The following is a 22491-nucleotide window of genomic DNA, read 5'->3' as shown; positions in this document are numbered from 1 at the left end:
AATTTTAAAAGATCATTAAAACCACTTAACATTCAGTTCTTACCATTTCCTCTCTTCCTTAGCTTTTGCAAAATTTTCTTTGARCAGCATTGCCTTATCCAGTCAAAAGAAATAATGAAAGGCATGGAAAAGCATGARGATTTATGCAGGATTAGAGCAAAATAATATCTGATTATTGGCAGGAAGGATAGGATTGATAGTTTACTGCAAGCTACATGCTTTTCTTGAAGAAACTGAATTCTCAGCATACAGTTGATATACTGGAGCAGTGAATATACTTGGGGAGTATTCTGATGAGTTTATTTAAAGCCTAAATATTTTGTTCACAGGTTGTTAAAGACTGGGGCTAATTCCCAGGTGGATTCAAGCATGCAGTCCCACAAGACACTTGTTTCAATAAAATGGAGGGGTGCAGAGAGGAGCACTCCTGACATGGACACTGCCACTCCAGMCAGCAAGGAGGAGTTTTGAGAGATCTAAAAGATGCTCAGACTTCAGKGAACACTTCAGCTCCTGATGTGCAGTAGATAAACGTGGCTTATCTTTGGCTGATTTATGCAATTAAATGTCATGTGTGATGTTAGGRAGTGTGCTCCAGTGTGGTATCAGAAACACAGATTTTTTTTTTTCAGTCCTGGCTGGAGAAGTGTTAACCTTTACAGTCACAATTTGTAGTTATTCAAAGTAAATAGTGCCCAGTGTGTATGTTATCAAAAAGCTAGGCAATACTGTGCTGTGAAAAAGTATTCTGGCCTGGATTCTTTGGTATGACTTAACAGACAATTAACAGTGTTAGGGGCAGACTGACATTGCTTTATGGCATTTTAAAAGATCAGGTAAATAAGAGGTGAACAAAGGCTTTAGRGAYGGCCTGAGCTMTTTTAAACTCTGGAATCATGTAGGRMTACAATACTGGGCTAATGCAGAGTTGCACAAGGCTCTAATGGGCTGGGTGAATACAGAGGATCAGCTGAGTCTGAGGAATACCAGCACCCTACTGAAAACTTGCGCACAGAAACTACTGTATCATCAGCCTTTTTATTGATCACTGCCTTTGGTTTTACAGTTTCCCTTTCACGTGGCAGTTTTGCTTCATAAGTCTGGGTTTATTCCTTTACTCTATTTTAGTCTCGTTAATCCTAAAAGTTAATCTGTCTTTGGATTTTTGTCTTGAATATTTGGTACAATATTTACATTTGAAGAGAAGGAACCTTTGACATGGTCTTGACCTTAAGGATTTGGGAACTCAGAATCTGCATGTTAACACCAATCAAGACAGGTTCCTGCTGCTGAAATAAGAGTGCCAGACTCTTACTGCTAGGCACTAACTTGGTCCATTTTTTGGTATTTTCAGAGACACAGTTTGCTAAAAACAACTGGTGAAAAATTATCGTTGTATATTGCCTGGGATMATTTGGAATTCAGTGCATTTAAATTGCTTTCTCAAACCTGGGAGCGATAGGACAACTGTTTATGACAAAAAATGAAAAATTAACACAAAATTACAGTTCCTTAAGAATAAAGCCCATGGGACARTGTGCCTGCTGTGCCAATAGGTGGGAATAGTRAAACACCCTTCAMTCTTTGATGGTCCACATCAAATGGTAGCACGATAGGGCACATACATCAGCCAAACACGAGATTTCTAAAATCCATTTGTTATCTTTGACCACAGCATGGAACTGTGCCTCTGATGCCACAGATTGATTTTTGCATGAAATTGGAGCCATTGCTCATTCTGGAAAAAAAAAGATGGCACTTGTGAACAGAGATTAAGGACACTGCTGTGGGAGAATGAAGTTTTGTGCAATAGGTGTGGGGTAAGAGAGCTCTGAGGGAGGAATGGGGCAGAACTGCTTGCCTTTCCTCCTCCCAGAGCAGGTGATTCCACGTTTACCATCACTTTTGACTGCTTGAAGGGTTGTGTTTGGGCCCTGGCATCACAGTACTCAAGGCAGAGGAATTCTGATTGCAGCTTTGCCAATACAGTCCCTTTTACARCCATGGAGCTATCACACAGAGAAAAATATTGTATCAATTAAGGGTATGGAGTTACAGATAGTACAAATCCTAAAGCTTTGTCAAAAACTTCAGCAAAGCCAGAATTTCGCTCTATATGTTTTAACTTTGGTTGAAAAATTCCCTAAAGAGTTTTTGTGCTGTTCCCATTTATACCAGGAGATCCTTCAACTGGATTTTGATTAAACTTGGAATTTGATAAAATTCCAATTTAGTTTTGTTGCAATTCAGGCTGATAAGGGTAATCCTTTGAATCTCATTGTACAATATGGTTTCCTAGTATGAAAAACTGGTACAGTGATCCACCTGAGAAGAGTGAGTAGCATTTTAAGTTCACAGTAGGGCAAAAAAAAAACATGCAGCAAGTATAAAGTTTAGCAAATTGTGCATCAGTGAGTTATTCTACTTTCAAACTTGGGKTTTTTAAACTTATTGTCATGCCATAAAAGAAGTAAGAAACTGCAGGTAATTAAATATTTGCCTTGTGGGATTATTTGCAGTTAATTAAAGCCACACATTTTCAGCACATASCTTTCTTACAGATTATTAAATTTGGAACAGATATTAACAACCTAGCTTTCTCACTTACCCATCAGAGATTATTTTTCAGGAACAGAGTTTTACAGGGGCATTCTTGGATATATTGTGAGATTTGCTCAGCTACACTGTAAAAAAGTTATAAGCCATAAAGGGATTTAAGTCCTAAAAAAACTGTCATAATGTAATTTATTATCACATGCTATAAATCTTTGGCACTGTCACCTTTCCCATCAAGCAGCATTTTACATGGGAACACAAATACTGATTGTCTGTTGCTGCTTTTATGGCCTGCAGTTTGCAAACTGTCCACTTAGATCAGCACTGGTTTTTAACAAGGCTCAAAAACAACTCTTTATCCTATGAAATCTGAGCAAAACTACATTGAATGTCTATGGTGCTGTATAACCTGAATGCAGTGGAATTATGCATTATATTTTTTGGCATCCCCATGCAAAAAGTAAGTGATTGTTGTCAGAAAATGCTGTTTCACACAACCAAATAATGCCATGTGTTTATAAAGATCCCAGAGAGCACTGCAATAGGACTTTCTACCATGTTATTTAAATCTCATGGTTCAGAGTATGGCTTTGGGCAGTTCATTTTGATGGTCTGCCCCAAAAAAKAAAACACTCTCAGCCACAATGACCTTGGGAGTTCTGTMATCAAGYGAYRKGAGGCTRGGATTTGCACAGGGGTTTATGGGAYTTCATGTTTATCAAGTTTCAGGAAATCCAACCACAGAAAACTGTTAGTCTAAATAAATAAAAATCACTTTATTTATCAAGTAGGTGGTTTGTGCTATTTCTTTTAGATTTATTCTGCTCCATTCATTAGAAATAAAATTCTTAGTAACGCTGCTGATTATACTTACACATCCTTATTGTTTGAGGTTTGTACTGCAGGCAAAAACTGCTCAGTAAGGGTAGGGATTCTGAAATCAGTTTGAATAATGGAAACCCATGAGTAAACTTCTTTAGTTTATAAGACTGTTGTTGAACAGATAGAAAATCAGTCAGTATATCAAAATGCCAGATATGAAACTGGCACCTAAGGGCTACCTCTAACTCAAGTAACTACTTTTCCAGCATAAAAGCTGCTTCAGGATTCATCTGTTTATTTGCTTTTTCCTCAGATTCCCTGAAAGACTCCAAAGGCATGCCAGAGAGTGATTCAGTGCATCCTGTGRTATGTGAACAAGACCAAGCCAAAGGTAAAGTTTTGCATCAAAAATTTTTGAGACAGAGATAATGAAGCAGTGGGAAAGTTTAGTTCTTCCAGTGTCACATGCAGTGGGTTTCWGCCTGACCTCTGCCACCTTAGAGAAATTCTGTTGGCTGGTAGGGGTCTCTTAAATAGGTTTAGCTGTACTGATCCTGCACAGCATTGTTACAATGGTCCTCTTATGTTGTGGTTCTGAAAGCTTGTGGGGTGTTTCTGGTCCTTCTGCAAGCACCTTACAACAGCTCTTAAGAGGAATTGTGTCAAAGCTGTGCTGCAAAAGAGTTAAAAAAAATAAGTGCTGCAGGATTAGTTTTGACCAGCTATTTCACAAACTTAACCAACAAATTTAACAAACTTAGAGTTTGTTAAGTGATATTTGCATATATAAATGTGTCCAAAATTGTTCACCTAATAGAAAAAAAAATAAAAAAATTAGTGCTTGGCTGAGAAGTACCATGGTGTGTTAGAGGTTCATGTTCTCTTTTGATGAATTTAGCATTGCCTGCACACAGGATCATCCTGATAAACATTTTCTGTTTGTTGCATTAACAGGACAACAGGATATTTCTGCAAGTGAGAAGATAAAAACTGGGGCAGATTCCCAAGGCTCCTGCATGGAAATAGAAGGTACTCCATGTGTCTTGAAAGCAAAAAGCAAGATTAACAAGCAAAAACACTAACACAGAAGCATGGAATCATTGGGATTGAAGGGACCTTAATGATTATCTAGTTCCAATTCCTCTGCCATGGGCAGATACACCTTCCACTAGACCAGGTTGTGCAAAGCCCCATCCAACCTGGCCTTCAACACTTCAAGGGAATTTGTAATTTATAGGGTTTGCTCAGAAATAGAGCCCCTTGGATTTCCTTGGGCAGCTTTCATATTTGTGCTACCRGAGGAAAGGATGCTTTTCCTCTGCCAGTGTTTTTAACAGCAAGGTCTCTCGTGGATGTTAATCTTTTTGTGTCCATTCTGAAAAGCCTTACTCTTTATCTTTTTATCAAATTTATTCAGAGCCACTGTTGAACCAAGAAGACACAACAGAAGTTGAGAAACCTTTGATTGTTGGTGCAGAGGAAAAGGAAGAAGAAGGAAAAGGAGAAGAAGGAGGTGAGCCTGTTATAAAACAGATGGAGACAGAGAATGCTGCTGTGCTCATGTTATCCTTTTCTCTTGTGAGGAAACAGGGAAAGAGCATGAGAAAGCTTTTTATTCCCCCCTAAGAAAAATCCATTTTTTTGTCTTATCTTTTCATGTTGTTTTGATATATTGTACTTGGATTTGCAGAGGAAGATAAGTGAAAAAAAAGTGCACTGAGGTTCAAAAGTAGCATTTAAATACTCTTCTCYGTTTTGTTTTTTTGCATGGGACTCCATAATGCTGATTACACAACCAATTTATGTCCATTTAAGTATTCTCTTGGTCACATTTGCTAGACGCATGCAGAGTATTAAAAATAAATGGATATGATAGTTATTTGTGAGGTCATTCATAGAGATTTAACTAGAGATTAACTAAAATGAGTACTTCTAATGAAGAAACCAATATTTGGAGTGAGAATGAAGTCTTCTGAAGCAGTATTTTTTTTTCTGGTAGTAAAGTATTTAAAACCTTAGGAATGCTTTTGCAAAGAAGTGTAGAAGTTTTAAGGATTGGATGCCTCTGGGAACCCTGCATTCATCTCACCATTTGTTATGCACATGATTATATAAAAAATAATGTATTGTGTAAATAACTCTSTAATTGTAAAGTAACTGCAAGTTAATTATATGGTCATTTGTAGAGCCCAGGAATTAATTTTACAGGTCTAAATGAAAACGTCGACATGATTTTTATTGAAAATTCAGGTCAATACTAATCATGTTGCTCTAATTATTATCTTCTTTTCTCAGCAACATTGACACCGACTTAATTGCAAACCTGAATTAGCAATATTGATAATTTTCTTCCCTGCAAAGCCAGGATAACAGAACCTCTTTGTTCAAAGACAGCTAAACAATACTTCCTTTCCTGTTTTTTTAAATTTTAATTGCCCATCCGAGTTGAGACTAATCACATCTCCTTGTTGTCATTTGTGTTAATGGTATGGGTTTTGTGCTRTGTTAATGATGATGAAGGTGGAATTTATATAATTCTTACGTTCAAATTCAGGTAAAGGGTACCACACTACCTCAGTTGCAAACCCAGGTCATACAGTACAGTCTCACTCTGATTGCAAATGTTCATCTCCTCCAAACAGAAATTATTTACATTTTATTTTATGCATCATCACAAGTAAATTAGACAAAATGTATCTTCTTTATCTGCACATTTTCCCYTCTTTACTACTTTAGTGTCCCCTACAGCTGGGGACTGTCATTTAGTTCTCAGCAGAGAGATTATATTGCAACATCTGTTCTACTTACTATTAAAATAGTTAAGGATGTTAAGGAAAAGCAGGTAATGTCAGAAAAKGGTTGCTCTTGCCACTTTCCCTTTTCCAGCCCTTGATTTAAAAGTTTCAAACACTAAGTAAAAGGTTCTTTTGCTCTCATTCTGGTTCACAAAAGAATAATGCAAATTATGTTTCTTATAAGATTACAGCATATTCTCAAATCCCTTCATTAAAAAACAGAGTAAGTGGTGGTCACTGAYCTATTTGCTGACTAGGAGAGTGTACACAGTTTTAACAGACCCTTTATATGTACACTGGAAATGGTCCTGTTGTGTAGTAATGGCCATGCAGGTTTAATTGTAGGTTTCATAAGCACATTTATTCCACAACACAATTCGCAGCACATGGAAATAAACCCCATATTTATTGGTGTGAATATGCAGCCAATTTCTCCTCTGAGCTCACTCTCACCTCTGTCATATTACTTCCCATCTCCTTCTATCTCCCATCATCAAGATAATCAATATGATAATTTTCCTCATTAATCATCCTTAGAAGCTGTTTAATTCTTTGAAGGGATAGGATTTCTGTCAGATCACTAGAAAATGAACTCGTTATTGCTGTCATTTCACTGTTTTCTCTCTTCTTTGTTTGGGCTGAAATATTTTGTCATTTTGTGCCATTTGGAACATAGTTTGAGCTTGRCCTGTGATGTTTCTCCACATGAGAAATGTATTGGAGTGGGTGGGAGCATCCTCACCTTAACCATGAAGTTAGGGCTGGGTCAGGGGCAGACTGGGGGAGTTTTCCATCATTTGCAGTGTGTGTGATTTCCCTTGTCAAACTTCTGGTAAATGTTTGTTTACTGTAAATTTGAAGTCTGCCTAATTTCTATTCTATCTAAGCCCAGTTTTGCTCAACAGTCTTTGTAACATGAATGGTTGTAATGTTTGACTCTTTAGGCAACATTTTGTCCATTTTACTTTAGCAGGAGTGATACTTTTATGGCATAATCTTGGGGAAAATTAAATATTTCAAAACCTGAAAAAAGACCTCTCATGTTTATAGTTTCAGTCTCAGCCATTTATAGGATTTTATAWTTTTGGTACAGTCATAAATAATGTCAAAATAATTACTTTGTTATCAAACAAGGTAAAAAAATACCAAAATTGCATTGTGGCTATAGAGAAATGAAAGGCTTTTTGTGAAAGATCTTTCTGGACAAATTTGACATTTTTATTACTAATTCCTGACAATTTTATTGCTTCACCAAATTCCTTTAATTTTTCAAGTGGAGAGAGAAGAAACATTTTTGGGAGAAGAAAGAAGATAAAAGTCTTCCTTGGAGTCTTTAAATAGATAATTTTACTTTATTTGGAAAGAAAATAATATTTTGAAGTGTTGTGGTTTCTGAAGATCTAGTATAATGGCTCCAACTTCTTTTATTCAGTTGTTCAAAGAGGAAAGGAATAAATATTCTGAATCACATACAGTATGTTTGGTGTTCGATAAGAACCCAGACTGAATAGACCAGATACCATTTTTGGGGGGTTGTACAGCATATTCAGACACTAAATATGAAATATATATCTTTAAAATCTTATTCTGACAGATATTGATGTTTTGCAACGAAAATAAAGTGCACCATTGGATCTTTTGCAGAAATTTTGGAAAGGCTGTGGAACCAGAAAGCTGCAAATGGATATTTAAAGCTCTAAGCTATGCAGAGATGTGGGTTGTTGGAAAGCAGTAGATGGGACTGGTGGGAGRTGCACAGAGAGGTTATGAGTGGAAATCCTAAAAGGTGCCTTGCCCAGGAAGGAAATCCTAAAAGGAAGCCTTGCTTTGCATGCGTTTCTTTTGAGAACYTCACAAAACTCCAGTGAGCTTTGCATCTGCAATATCAACCAGTGGGGGAGATTTTGTGAGCAGATTACATTTGCCAGCCCACTGAGTTTTGCTGGTCCAGGGGCTGTTTGGTCTGTATCAAGCACTTCTCCCTGCTGACACCATAGCTGTGKCAGAAAAGGATATCCAAATAATTTCCCTGCCTTGTGGGAGTAGCCTGGTGAGGCTCACCTGCATCTTCTGGGCTTTCCTGAATGTGCATCCCTGAGGATGCTTTGCACTGGCACTCAAGGTGGTTATTACACTGTCAGTAGTCTGCTCTAAATATTGATTTCAGTCTCCTGAGGAGAAAAATGTAGTGTTTATTTTCCTGCCACTGAAGGAATCTGTTTCTTTTCATTACTCTCTGTATATCCAGGTTCTAGCCTGGATGTATGTAAAGAATAGGTGGCGCAAGATTAATTTTAAGTTTTAATTATTCTTCATCAAGGAAAAATAATTCTTTTTTTCTGTGTGCTTTTTTAATAAAAAAGTAGTAAACATAAGGCGTTTTTCAGCTTCAACATTTTGCTTTCTATCACAGTCACTTTATGTTGTCAGACTTGATGGTAAGGGTAAAAGACAAAAAGCCAAAAGGAAAGAAAACAGAAAAACAACAATAAGGACTACTGTAACAATGAAAGCATTTGAGGTTTATTATCTCTATTTGATTGCTTTCTTCATTTCATTTCCAGTGAGCAGAATAGAAATACTGTTAAGAATTGGCAATTTTTATTGCATTTTAAAATATCATCTCTTTGTTCCTGTTGAAAGTGTTGGCAGTGAGACCTTTGTTTAGTTCAATTAACTCACATTACAACACTGAATTGAATCACACTCAGCATTAAACCAAGTAAAAGAGGCTTTAGAACACTTTTCCATACACAGAAAATAAAGAGAAGAAATTAAATCCTCTGAGAAGCTGGAGGAGAAACCGGATATTTTTAATGGAATATATTGAAATGCCACTTTCATTTTGATTTTCCATGGTGGGAATGCCAAAAAAATATAAAATCATGAAATCCCAGTGAAAAGTAGATGCTATGATGCCATGCTGATCCTCATGTATTTATATACATGATGTTACATGCTTTTTACTTGTGAGCTACAAGTCTTGAAGAGCTTTAAGATACTGATAATGCCTTTTTAACTTATCAAAACTGGGGAGATAAWAGAATCCATATTCCAAATGGTGAGGTCCAAATCTACCAGACTTTGGTTTTAGCTCAGAAAGGCTGGAATGCCTTATACAAACAAAATACCTGTCTCTTTCAAAATATCTCAAATAGTACCCAAAGAATGAGAGAAAGGAATATGGGGAGAGTTTGACATCTTAGAAACATTTTCCTGTAACATATTGAAAAAAATGGGGCTCACTCGCCAAGGATTGCCCTGTTACAGATGGCATCATAGCTAATGGTATTTCTGGAAATAAGCTTTAGCACCTCCAGAGATATGGCACCACTTTAAGATTCCCTGTACAGCTACAGAGGCATCTGTTTGAACAGTGAGCTTAGCTCCTGTGTGCCACAGCAAAAAATTCAGTCTTAAATTAGAATAGGTCCAACAGACCAAAGGAGTGGAAGCAGTTTCACCAGGATTCCTCACGAATAAATGTTATGTTTTTGTGTCCTGTCTTCTACAAAAGGAGTCTTCATTTTGTTAAGTGCTGATAAAATTTTACATTCTTACCTCTTTTAATAGATTTTGTTTACAATGGAAAATACACACAGATCCAACTGAGCTGGCTCTGGAACTCGAAATTTTGTGCTCACACTTACATAGGTTTTGGATATAGGCACCACATTGCCCAGGTTATGGCACCATGTTATGGTTAATTCAAACACTCAGATGGCCACACACTTAGGGCAGCAGGGAGACAAACTGCATTTCACCAAGGATTTTCATAAAATAGAGTAGAGTCCAGTCATAACTGTGTGTGGAAACCAYAGCCAGTGGGAGCAAAGAAGGGATGATTTGGACAACTGTCTATTTCAAGTATAGAATAATAAGGAATTAAAAGAAAACATCTTGAGTTTTAAGAATGAAAGATTCCCTGGCTTATTCTTTGAGGAGTGGGGGAACATTTTCACTCCACTTTTTATTTCTGTAATTTTGCCTAGTGCTGTGATGATAAATCTTGTTCTCCTATGAAAAGAGTGGTTTTTTTTCTTTTTACTCACACTTTTGTTTACTGACGCGTGGCTCAAGAAACACACTTTTAAATCCAGCTGTGTTCTCTCTTCTGTGCATTCCCACTCCTGGCTCTGCTAGTGAGGTTTTCCATGGCTTCAAAGGTGTCCTTGYTCCTTGTGCTTGGAGAGGGACACCAGAGCTGTACAAAAAGGGGCTGCTGCATAGTGAGKGGAAATGTGTGTACAGCCTGGTAAAGTGGAGGTTTCCTAAGGCATGACCCCAACTGAGATTAAATCTTTCTTGGATTTAATAAATTTTCTCTGCTGCAGACCCGGAGCAGGAAAAGTCCTACCTGATCTCACTCAGATCTTTGAAGCATAATGCTTTCCTCTGGATTTTCTCTTTTTTTTCTGCCCTTTACCCATAACTTTTTGGCAGCCTGTCCCCTCACTTTTTCTGACAGGTGAGTGTTCTTTTGGGGAGATCWTGCCATCTGGAACACTTTTCCTCTCTTTGGTTGGCTTTTATCATATTTTGCCTCCAGATGAGCATGCAAGGTCATCACCAGCATACCTGGCCCATATCAACACAACAGCCCAAACTGACCCTATCTGTAATCACCCTGAACAATCTGAAAAAATAAAAGCTCTCCCCTCCTACATCTCTGGGAATGCACCTTAATCAGGCAGCAGTGTCATGTCAGCATATTGTTGCAGAAGTGCAGCTCTTTGGGACTTTCTGTCATTTCACCAAAAGCTCAGTGTCTCCTTTTTGGGGTCTTGCATGATCTCTGAGGGGCCTTTCCTGGAGCACTGCTGTGTGCTGTGCATGTGCTCATAGCTGCAATTAAACCAGTGCTCTGAATGATGAACTGGGAGTTGCAGCTGCAGAACATCTATGGGCACCTGCAAAAACACTAGATTTTGTTTGAGGAATCCAAGAGAAACATGAAGAGTATAGAAAGGTGTTTTACTTACCTGTATACATGCTTTGATGCTGATAATGTACTTACTTGATTAACACTGAGCTTTGCTGAAACAGTTGCTAAGGATTTTCCTCCCAGGTTCAGACTTATGACTTCTATCCTGAGTTCTAAAATCCATTGCTTTCTGCAGCCAGCAAATTTCAACCAAAAAATGCCCTTCCTTACTGTTTCCCTGATGCAGAGTCTTTACACTGAAATTTTGGGGTGTATAAACCCTTTGGTTCATCATTCCCCTTTGTGGATGTGCAGCCCTTATTGTTTGTTTGTTTGTTTTTTTGCAGTCACTGTGCCAGTGATCATAGGCCAAAATCACCTCTATTCCATTTTCACCACCCTGTCTAAAATCTCTCAATACTTACATTACTTGACAGCCCTTGAAAGAGCATGTCTAGACACACAGCATTTTTTGTTTCTGTGGAGAAAATAAACAGTCACAGGCTATACCATTCTTWCCTGGGTAGAAAAATTGGTTAAACTCCATTCTGTGTTCTGAGCAGAAAAAGCCAACAGTCTCTTCTCCATTGCCCCCTGGTTACAGCTGGCCGTGGTGTCAGGGAGCCAGGATGGCAAATTCTCTGTATCAGAGCCAAGAAAACATTGAGATTCCCAATTTGTGGCCAAATGCTGTCACAGTTGCAAGGTGTTTCATCAGTTAAAGCACATCTGCTAGATGCATTTCTATGGTCTGTCAGCCTAAAAATGTAACACAAAGGTGTTGAATGAGAACAAATGGACATACCTCARGTGCTTCCAAATAAGATGTCAATGTGCTGAAAAATCATTACCCAACTCCAGCAGCTAGAGTCAAGAAAATTAACTTGCCTGATTCTTCCAGCTATCCAGGCTAGAAGGGAGATGAGCAGGAAGCTCACAGGCTGAGAAGGAAGATGCTCAGCACATGTGGGTCTGAACATCACCCCCTCTGTGGGTACCTTGGCATGGTGTCTCCATCAACCCAGCCTGTTTGGAAAGGTCAGAAAACTGAGTGGGATTTGCTGTTATGATCTACAGCAGCTTCATTGCTTTTTGTTTCRCTCTTTTCTGTGCACTGAAAGGTCTCTGCAGGTGACATTCTCATTGGTGCTGTCCCAGTAATAAAGGGGCTTCCTGCATGGCTGCCTGGCAGGAATCTCTAAGACACAAGGATCAGGGGTGGAGCTCTTCCAGCATTAATTCAGATTTATTTCCAGCATGCTCTGATCAACAGGKTGTGAGGCCATTGGTGAGCACTGGCATGGTCCCTCTCCCTCAGTTGGGTTCACATGCTCATTGCTCCARATTTTGCCATCACATCTCACTTCAGCCCTTGGCCATTTTTCTGGTATTTTACCTTACACATTCATGGCATTTTGCTGTGATCCTTACCAGCACACCCCATCCTTCCTTTAGGTATCAGGAGCTCCTGTCTGTCAATCTACAAAGTGGGATCACCAAAAGAGACCAGAGCTGTGCTCTCATTTTTTGGGATCTCCTCYTTGGGACAGCAGATATTTTACAATTACCCTCACATGGGTGTAAGAACAGCTTCCACACTGATCTTGGTCTGGTAAAACTGGCATCCTCTGAGATTTTCTCTCTCTGTCTTCCAAAGCAGTAACTATTCAGTGTGTGGTAGGTCCAGCTAGTGTGGTCTTTCTAAACCATTGTCAATGTTTTTAATGCCTGTATCATCATAAATCCGCTTGCACATRGAAACCTGAGCCTTGAATTGCAGATGACTGAGGCTACTGGAAGATAACTGACATGTCTCAGTAACCACAGAGTGGTGCTGCAGGCTCCTGCAGCTGGAACACAGCTGCTTTTTATGTAAATGTCCAAATATTTGGAGMTTTTGTAGCTTGGTTTTGAATCTTCTGGCACTGCAATATGGGCAAGTTTGCTTAAAAAAAAAGAAAAAAAAGTTAAAGTCTTTAAACAATATTTCTAATATTGCCTGCTTCCAGCATAACAAAGGGGAATAGATTTCCTGGATGCAGTTCCACTTGCAGATCCAGCTGGCTCTTGAAGTATGTGAGCGTGAAAAGCAGATGATAAGAAATACATATATATCTGGTACCTAACTGRAGAAACCCAAGTTATCTTAGAAATTGATATATACAGAGATCACAGAATCTGCTCATGAAACTGTTCCCTCTGGCATTAAAAGCAGCCAATGTTTAACAGTACTAAGTTAAAGGTGTGATGTTTAAGACACAGGAAATCATTCCAAAGGGAAAAGGACATTCAAGGGGAGCCTGRGGGAGAGATATTTATGTCAAGATTTGGCTGAAAAATATGGTTAATGTCATTTTCTTCTTATCACAACTGCTATGGGATATTTAACCACCAGAGGTAGCCATGACCCAAGGCTTATATCTGATGCTGGAAGCAGCAGTGCTGTGGAATGTTTTGCCAGAATAATTTCCATCTTGTAATGAGGTCTGCCATTTCAGGATGGAATTAGCTCACTCTTGTCCAGGTTGTGAATCCAACTGGGTCGCAGGGCACAGCTGAAAAAATTGGAGAAGGATCTGCACATAGTAAAAAAGGAAATCAGCCACATGTATTCACATCCCAAAAGTGAGGGCGAGCACCACAAAACTTTTAGGAAAAGGTTAGGGTGTCAAGGACAGCTCCCTCCTTGCTTACCTGTACCTGTAATCAGATGGGTGCAAAACCAGGCAGGATGGCACTGGTGCATCAGAGCTCATAGCTGGCAAAGTCATTTAGAGCAAAGATAATTTAGATTTTGCTCCAGTGTGAGAAATTTGCCCTTTGAATGTTGGGATTTTTTCTCTAGCTACTCTTAGAGATAGGAAAACACAGCTTATCCAGGCCTGAAGAGGCTGGAGCACATCAACTGCTTGCCATATTGCTGGAACACCTGGGGCATTTGCTTTGAAATCTGAATGCAGAATGTTCACCTGTATTGCCAAATACAACAGAAGCTTCCTGCTGGCTGGCAGGGTGGCATTCATTCAAAGAGAACACCATCTGTGAGGCCTTGGAGAGCAGCAGTCAGAAGTGACAGGTAGAGAGGTCACCAGGAATTGTCTTGTTCTGCTCTGGGGGCCTTGCCACCCACATCCACTACCCATAATTTCTAAGTAGCAAATGTATTGGGGAAAGCTGCTCCCAATTTGCTTTCCTGAAGATGCTATTCTTACTAAGAGRTGTTGTTTTTGCTGAGCCTTTAAGCTCATTTTCTGAGCTTTCACATGCATTTTGAGCAGTAATGGTCTTGGTAACTCAGTAATTAAGGAGTCCTTTACCTCCCTGCTGCAAACTGGACCTTTGTCCTTCYCCTTTCTTCTCAATGCCATTACCAGATGGTTGGAGATTTTTCGGCCTTTCAAAAGCTTTGTATTTTCCCATCTCATCAAGCATGTCTCAGCCATGCTTAATTAGCTTAAGGCTTTYCAGGACCCCTTATATACCCCCCAGAAAATCAGTTAAGGACTTGAACATTTTCAATAAAGTGCTTGGAAAGTAAATCCTTAGAGGCAAGTTATAGGTGCAGGAGAATGTTATGTTATTTAGTGCTGGGGACCAGTGTTTTGTTCTTTCTTCTCTCTCTTCCTTCTGTCTGTCTGTCTGTCTGTCCTCTCATCCATTCATCCATCCTTCTGTCCAACCCCTTCTTGTCTCTCAGAACATTCAGGGATGCCCCTTGGTTTTTTTTTGGCAGTGGCTGGCAGCAGCTGATGTCTGGTACTATTCAGAGAGCTCTTACACTTGGGTCAGTTCCTGAGTATTGTTGTTTTAACCCATTCTAATTTATTTAGATCCCCTGAATAAAAATGGCAAATATAATTGGCTGACCAGTGCTAGGAGACCGTTGAGTTAAGGTGTTTTAGTTTAGGGTTTGGGGTTGTTGTTTTTTTTCTTTGTTTGCTCTAATTCACGCACTTGTTTGAAACTAGCTTRTAAGCTTTATTTACAAGATCAGAGCAGTTGAGATGAAAGCCTGGTTAATTAACAGAAAATGTATTTACATCTTGCTTTGGGTTTCACATTGAACATCATTTGTTTCTGCATTGTCACATACACTCTTTTATTATTAATCTGTGAGCTTTAACTATACAACCACAAATGAGATTTAAAAAAAAAAAAACCACAACTTTTTCCCTTCTTTCCTACCTCCCTCCCTATAAAACATAAGAGCTAGCTGCTTAACYATATGAAGGTTAACCCCTTTTAGGGTCTGTATCATTCAATTTAAAATAGGTTCTATGTGAAGTGTGCCATGCAAGGTGTTTATTTTATTTCCTGTTTTCTTAGATACATAGACATCAGTATGAAGTTGTGAAAGGAATTTTTTTGGTCTCTTTGGATTGTCAGATTGATGTTTTTTATTGCACTGAAGTGTAGTAAAAAATGGAAACTAGATAATGTGAGTTGTCTGGATTTTAAGCCTACTCAGGAARTCAAGATAAATATCTAAAATATATTTTTATATAATTAAAGAAATGCAGTAAAGCTTGTTTTTAAGATGGTGAAATTTGCTATTGACAATGCCAAACACAACCATGWTTCAAGGCCAGTGACTTAATTCTAGGTGATACCTCTCCTAATCCTTTATGGTTGGATCCTTCAATTTTATCTGTGACTCTGGGGAAATGTCTGTCAGGGCTGAAGTCACTTGCAGCAGGGGATTAGCACTTCTGCATTCTTTTGGAAGCTTCAGTAATTCCCATGAAAGTAACAGATGCCAAGATATTTGTGGAAACTGTGGGCAGTGAAAATCCTTACRCCAGCATACAAATTCTTGCAAACCTGGGCCATGTGCACATCTGTAGAGAGCACACCTGTAGCCTCTAATTTTTGCCCCTTGTGCTGTGTGATGGCAAAAGCTCTGTGTTACCCTCCAGCTGAGGGTATTCAAGGAAGGAARAAGAGGAGAGATGTTGCTACTTGTTGCCCCAAGGCTGGAACCACTACGTCAATTTTCTTTCTTCTAAGTTCAAAATACTTGAAAGATATATAATGGAAAGGCTCTAGGCATCTGCAGGTTCCTAAGCTAAGAAGGTCTTATTATGAATAAATCATAAAGTGTGGTCTGAATCCAGCAACCTGAAGAAGTTTAGCTTGAGGAAGTGTTTTTAATGTGTGCGTGTCATCCTGCTTTAGCAGGACAGAAATCTGCCACTATCAGCTGCTAATACAATTATTCTTTTCTGGCTTAATTGGTAGAGATCTTGACTTTGGTGCTAAGATTGCCAGGTTATTGGTTATAATGTCACTGAGCTTTCTAAGCACAGACTTAAGAGGTGGTGTCATCCTTAGTGCAGTGAGAAWTGGCATGGATACTTTAAGAGCATATTTAGAATTCAAAATAAGTGCCTWGAATTTCAAAAATGCTGAGCACATCCGAAACACTTTATAAAGTGAGCCCCACCTTTGAAGCCAGCTGGAGCTGCTGGGAGCTTGGAGCTTTTGAAAAATAAGATCTAAGCTCCCTTTTAAARTGCTCCTAACATGTGTCACCTATTGTTGAAAGTGCTGACCTCTGTGTACTGGCATCTGGAACAACCTCTATGTTAAAAGACTGATGGAAAGGGGATATGATCTCCAGTGCTAAAAGGGAAAAAAGCTGCATTTTTTTTGAAAGTGTATTCTCTGATAAGAAACTGAGAAAGTTTCATCCTCCTCTTTTTTCTGCTCTGTTTTTCTTAAAGACTTTTTTTCAGACTCTGTGTTATATGCTTTTGGCCTCCAGTTTCTATTTGGTGTCTCAGCGTATAACAGAACATTGAGAAATTTTCAATAATATGTAGCAAAGGCAGGATGCTAAAGAAAAATGTGCCTCAGCTTTTCAAAGAAGTTGCTCCAGTTTTTACCCAATGTCAAAGTAATGATCTGGCCATTAGGCAGCGTTGGTCTAACTTGCTGTTTGAATTTACTATATTTTGATACAAATAAGTGTCTAAATGCCCAGCATCATTCTCTCAGGTGAAATGTGTGCCATAGTAAATGTGGAGATGTCCTGAGGGTCTCCACACAAAAGGGTCCCCTAGTGCTCTAATTCCTCACACCTACACAGTTTTTTTGGATAAGGCAGATAGTGATCAGGAACTAAACCAAATCACACATGAGTTTCATAAACAGCAGGAAAAAAYGGGAAAGAGAGGTAAATAATCATACCATTTCTATTCCTTTTGCTYATCATAATGGTACTGAGCACTCTATCTGCCTTATTTGTAGGCAGGAATGGAGCACAAGTTCTTTGAAGCTATTCAGGACAGATGATCCACTAGTGCAATCATGACCAAGCAACATTTTAATTGTGTTGACAGCCAGCAATTGAGGAATGAGATTAAATTTTCTGGGTGCTTCATTTCAGACATCCTATGCTGCAGGCTTCTTCTCTGATGAGAGGTTTCACAAAAAGAGCATCTGGAAAAYGAGGATGTGGCCTTTCACACAGCTAAGCCTTTTCCAGAATAAAAAAAATAAATAAAGGCTTTTCTTAAAACAATGTACCTTGTATTCATTAAGAGCTGCTGTGTGCAGGKTTATCCTGTTTTTACAGAGTGCTCCTGATGGACATGAGTGATTTTAAAAATGCCAAATGTGTCTGGCTCTTCTGGACCATATTGCTGAGCAACAATCCTCACTAGCCTCCTTTTCCCACCTTTGGGGAATGGTGGGCACAATGAGATTTATTAACAGTGTGTTTTATAAAGTGCTGGAAGGGGATAGGGATAAGCAAATCTTAGACACTTTAAAATTGTGTTTAGGAAAATTGCCATTCAGCTTGAGCTGGAAATAACAGTGGCTGGGAGCAGCACGATGCCTTTAGGTACAGTTGTGTGCACGGAGAGCTGAGCTGACACACATTGCACTGGAGGGACAGAGAGAGTCATCACTCTTTGTTATTCTGGAAAACAGAGCYAAAATGCCAAAAAGGAGAGTAAACACTTCATTTAACCATTTAATGGTGGGGCTGCAGAATGAAGCTGGAATGATGCTCACTCAGTGCCTTGAAAAGCACAGCAAAGCTGGAACTGTAGRCAGCACACCCTCCTCTGAAATCTGCATTCTTGAGTTTTCTGATGGAACCACAGTTTCTCTGTGATGTTGATGGTTGATGTTTAAAGGTTTTCTTTCAGGGTGATGGTTGATCAAGGTTTAATATTCCTGACATAACAGATGGAGTTGTTTGTTATTTACTGAGCCACGCTGAACAGTGAGAGGCACAGTGGTGGCAGTGCCATTCCCACAGATTTGGAACTGTCAGGCTCGACCTGTGCATTGCAGAGAGGCTGCAAGGGAAAAAAACTGCCCTCCAGCTCAAAGATAATAAAGTACAGATGGACAATGATTGCTGCTTTTTTTTAGAGCCTCAAGAACAGCAGGTTGGGTGCTTATACCTGTAAAGTCATACAAGAAAACAGCATAAATATTTGATGTGGTAGAATACAGTCTTGATTAAAAGGGTCAGTCAACCCAGATGGAWATCAAACAGGAGTCAAACAGAATTCTTGTATCACAGACAGCTTCAGTTTCTAAATGAGGCAGCATTTGTAATGTTACTACTAAAATACACCAGTAAACAAAGTACATGAAGGCTTGACAGTYTCATTAGCAGAGTGCTACAATGAAATTATTGGAAAAAATTAAAAAAAAACAAATCTGGCTATTTGCAGAGCAAGAATATGCGAACTGGTTTTGACAATTAAGACAATGCAGCTGTTGGTCAGAAGAGCTTTATCTTTTTTTTTTTTTTCTTTTTTTTTTTTGCGCCTTATTCTCTCAAAGTCTCATGATTAGGGGAAACTTACTTACAGCTAAACTCAAACCAATAAATTTTATTCTGTGGGTACGAATTGGGGAAATCTAGACCGTTTAGAATAGCTATAACATGGTCTTCATGGTGCATAATGACAGAGGTAATTTTTTCAAAGTATATAACACAAATAGCAGTAACTCCTCTATGAATAATTTACAGCTAATGAATTTCTTCAGGTTGCAAGTTGTCCATGGGGAGGATAATACTTTATTAGACCTGTGGCAACACCCAAAATGGCCGAGCAGACTAGTTATGGGAATAATTGCATTGCCATTTTGTCTGTAAAAATAGTAGTTTTCTGGATTGTTCTAATGTTCATAACTCTTTTCTCCCTCAAATGTTCAGCTTTATCTTAGGGCTAGGAATTCCCAGTTATTGCAAGACTTCTGAAATTGGGGAAATTTCAAAGATTTAAGTTATCATAGAGTTATGTAATTACACTGACAGAACTAATTTACACATGAAATTTGTTCTTCTGTTTGTGTTAAAGGGGTTCTCTGATGTTATTAACAAGCTAGAAACTAATAGCAGCAATCCAGGTTCCTGGTTCAGAACCCTCACCCACACCCAGTGCCAAGGTTGGTCACAAAGGCTGGGGTCTGCCAAGAGAATTCCCCTTGAGACTTATCAAAGAGAAATAAACATCCTTAAAATAGGCAACCAGGGCAGAAACTCAGTTCATGTGTTGTTACAGCTTCTGAGCCTGCATTGTTGTCTGGTTTTTTTTTTTTTTTTTTTTTTCTTGAAATAGATGTAAACCTTGTGCAAAGGGAGAAGGAAAATGATGAGGAAGACACTCCTCAAAAAAGTAACACTTTTTCCTTGTTAGAATTTATCAGGGGTTTGGAAAACAGATGTCTAACCTCTGTGTTTGGGGAATTTTAAAATTGATGCTGAGGTACCAAGAGCTACCACAACTTCATGTTTGTCTTGTAAACAGTACGTGAATCTAGAGGGGAAAAAATCATATTTCTCTAGAGAAAATGATGTATTACTTACTGTAAGCACTTGGAAAAAGTAACAGATTGTGGCTATTAAGGGGAAAAAGGAAAAGATGAAATAAGAGTGCAGAGATTTCTGTCTTCCTGGTGTATACTTGTCTTATGCATTTAAAAAGGCTGGGAGCCCTGGCTGCACATGCCAGCAGTTGTTTTTTAGTTCTGGGCTGGTTGTGTAACGAGTCAGGAAAGGGTTCAGGTAATGAGCTCTGGCAGGAGTGCAATTGGAAATGGAAATTTATATTGAAAGTGGTATCTCCTGGGCTCCCTTCCCTTCAGGAACTCTCATTTGCTGCGTGGAGAGCTGAAATCCTTCGCTTGCTTGTGCTCTAACCTGAAACAATCAAATCAAGGGAGAGGCCTCCTGAATAAATTGGCTGTCAAGGCAGTTTCTGGTATTGATCAATTTTTGCTGGTTATGTGAATTGGGCTGATCTCAGAGTGGCACTTGACTGCACAGCAGGGGAGTTTTTTTTGATAATACCCTTTCCACATGCATGGCAGTATTGTGGAATGTCCCTGTGTCCATTCCTCAGTAATAGTAAAGKAAGTAATTAAATTTATATTAACTGAATTTGTTAATCCTCCCAAAAAATGGGTTGGTATATTGCATGAGCCTCCTCCCAAGATTTGCAGCAGTGCTCAGCTTCATAAAAGTTTATCTTCTGCCTAGTTTGCCCCTGAACATTTTTTCCTACTATCATTTTCTCGCTGACAGTCTCCAACAATAAGCATAAAAAAACACTGATACTGCAACAATCCCCACCTAGAAGGGACAGGGAATCAATGTTTCAAATGTGGAAAGAAGGTGGAAAAGCAGAACAAAAGCAACTCTTCTGACAGTATTTATGATCCTAAACCTCTGAAAAAAAGTGATTTTGCAGATCTGTTGATGCTGTTGTTACTCTTCCTTGCCTCTTTCTAGACTTGCCTCCCTCCTCCCCATGTCTCATTTCACCACTGCAAATGGGAAAGAACTGGGACAAAGCCCATGTGCAGATATTTACACACACACGTGCCCACAAAATGCCTTCTCTTTAATCAGCCTTCCTCATCACCTCGCGCTGTGCCAATAAACCTTTGCACCTGTCAGCTGCATGAGAGATTGCTGAAATGGAAAGCCAGAAACCTTTCAGCAGCATGATGAAGCCAGGCATGCCAGTTGGTTAAAAATCTTGCAATAAGGACTTGGAACTTCATGTGGTCATCTTCAGGCACTGACAACAGGAGAAACTGGGAGCCATATCATCATATATCATATCATATCATCGTATCATATCATAATCTTTATTTGGCCAATAGATGGTGGTTTAGAGGAGTCACAGATCCAGAGGCAGCAGCTGCCAGTTGGAGCAGGTTGGTGTTTAGCAGACACCAAATACCTACATCAGAYATCAGGGTGTCTTGGTRGGAAGAGCTGCATCCACTGCAGRCTGCACTCATGGAGAGATAGTCARTAGRACAAGGRGGAMTGGCTTTAACSTGARAGAGTAGGTTTAAGAGTGGACATAAGRAGGAAATTCTTTAYTCTGAATGTGGTGAGGCCCTGGAARATCTTGCCTTGTGAAGCTGTCATTGCCCCATCCCTSRAAGTGTTCAAGGKCAGGYTGGATGAGGCTTGGAACAACMTGATCTAGTGGAAGGTGTCCCTGCCCATGGCAGGTGGATTGGAACTGAATGGTTTTGAAGGTTTGTCCCAGCCCATGTGATTGTTGTGTGATTTTTCAAAATGTTATTTTTTATAGAGCTGCTTCCCTCAGATAATCAAAATGTATCACAATCGGGATGACTGTGTATCTTCCTTGATTAATCAGTGCTTTCATGGTCCCTCAATTTTCACATTGATTTTGCCTGGAGAAATCAGGCAGGGATTTTGAAACACCTGTTCAGTCTTGACAAATTCCTGCCATATATACACATGATTTGCATGGGGTCAGTTGGATTTATCCTTTGCATGAGCCAAAAAGGCAAGTGATTGAGCACTGGGAAAACTTGGGGATGTTGGTGCATAAAAAAAAACTCAGGAGATAACACCCTCACTCTCCTGGATTCCCTGGAGAAGCATCTGGAGTTTGATGCACCCACAAAAGGATCATTCAAGGCACTGCAGATATACAGCATTCTCAGTCACAGATGTTTTCAGGCGTTTTACTTGTGTCTAAGCTTCCAGACAAGGCTGAGGCAGAAGAGATAAAAATGTTTAGTTACAGTGATAAAATGCATTTTCCTACATTCATATTCTAGTTTGTGTCTGAATACCTGGTGTATTTAAACTTGCATTGTATTTATTTTCTTTCTGGTAACTAGAGAAAGTCTATAACTGTAAGTTCCCATCGTTTTATGAACAGAATGAATTCTTTAAAAATGATGAGAAAAGAATTGTGGGGAGGCAGAAGCACGCATCATGACGTGGTTTTAACAATCCCAATTTAAAAAAAGAGCAGGATTTGCTAAAAATGTTCAGGCAATTCTTTTCAAACCATGTTCCTCCCTCTGTATCCTCTGTCCCCTTCTCTAGTGGGTGCCACTGTACAGCAGTGGAATCTACAAAGGTGAGAA

At 39.1% G+C, this 22491-nt stretch overlaps 1 protein-coding gene across 1 annotated transcript in view; it reads left to right on the top strand.

Moving 5' to 3' along the window:
• Positions 1–22491, top strand: part of MACROD2 (mono-ADP ribosylhydrolase 2) — an 809981-nt gene that overhangs the window by 774523 nt on the left and 12967 nt on the right. Inside the window, 3 exon segments of the mRNA XM_057369011.1 lie at positions 3692–3769; positions 4333–4407; positions 4796–4891. Coding sequence (XP_057224994.1) covers positions 3692–3769; positions 4333–4407; positions 4796–4891 — 249 coding nt within the window.

The sequence above is a fragment of the Malurus melanocephalus genome, unplaced genomic scaffold (genome assembly GCF_030028575.1).
Source record: "Malurus melanocephalus ecotype Western Australia unplaced genomic scaffold, MMel_1.1 scaffold_101, whole genome shotgun sequence".
NCBI lineage: Eukaryota > Metazoa > Chordata > Aves > Passeriformes > Maluridae > Malurus > Malurus melanocephalus.
Note: the sequence above shows the minus strand (reverse complement) of the source record. Positions and strands in the feature narration are given on the sequence as shown.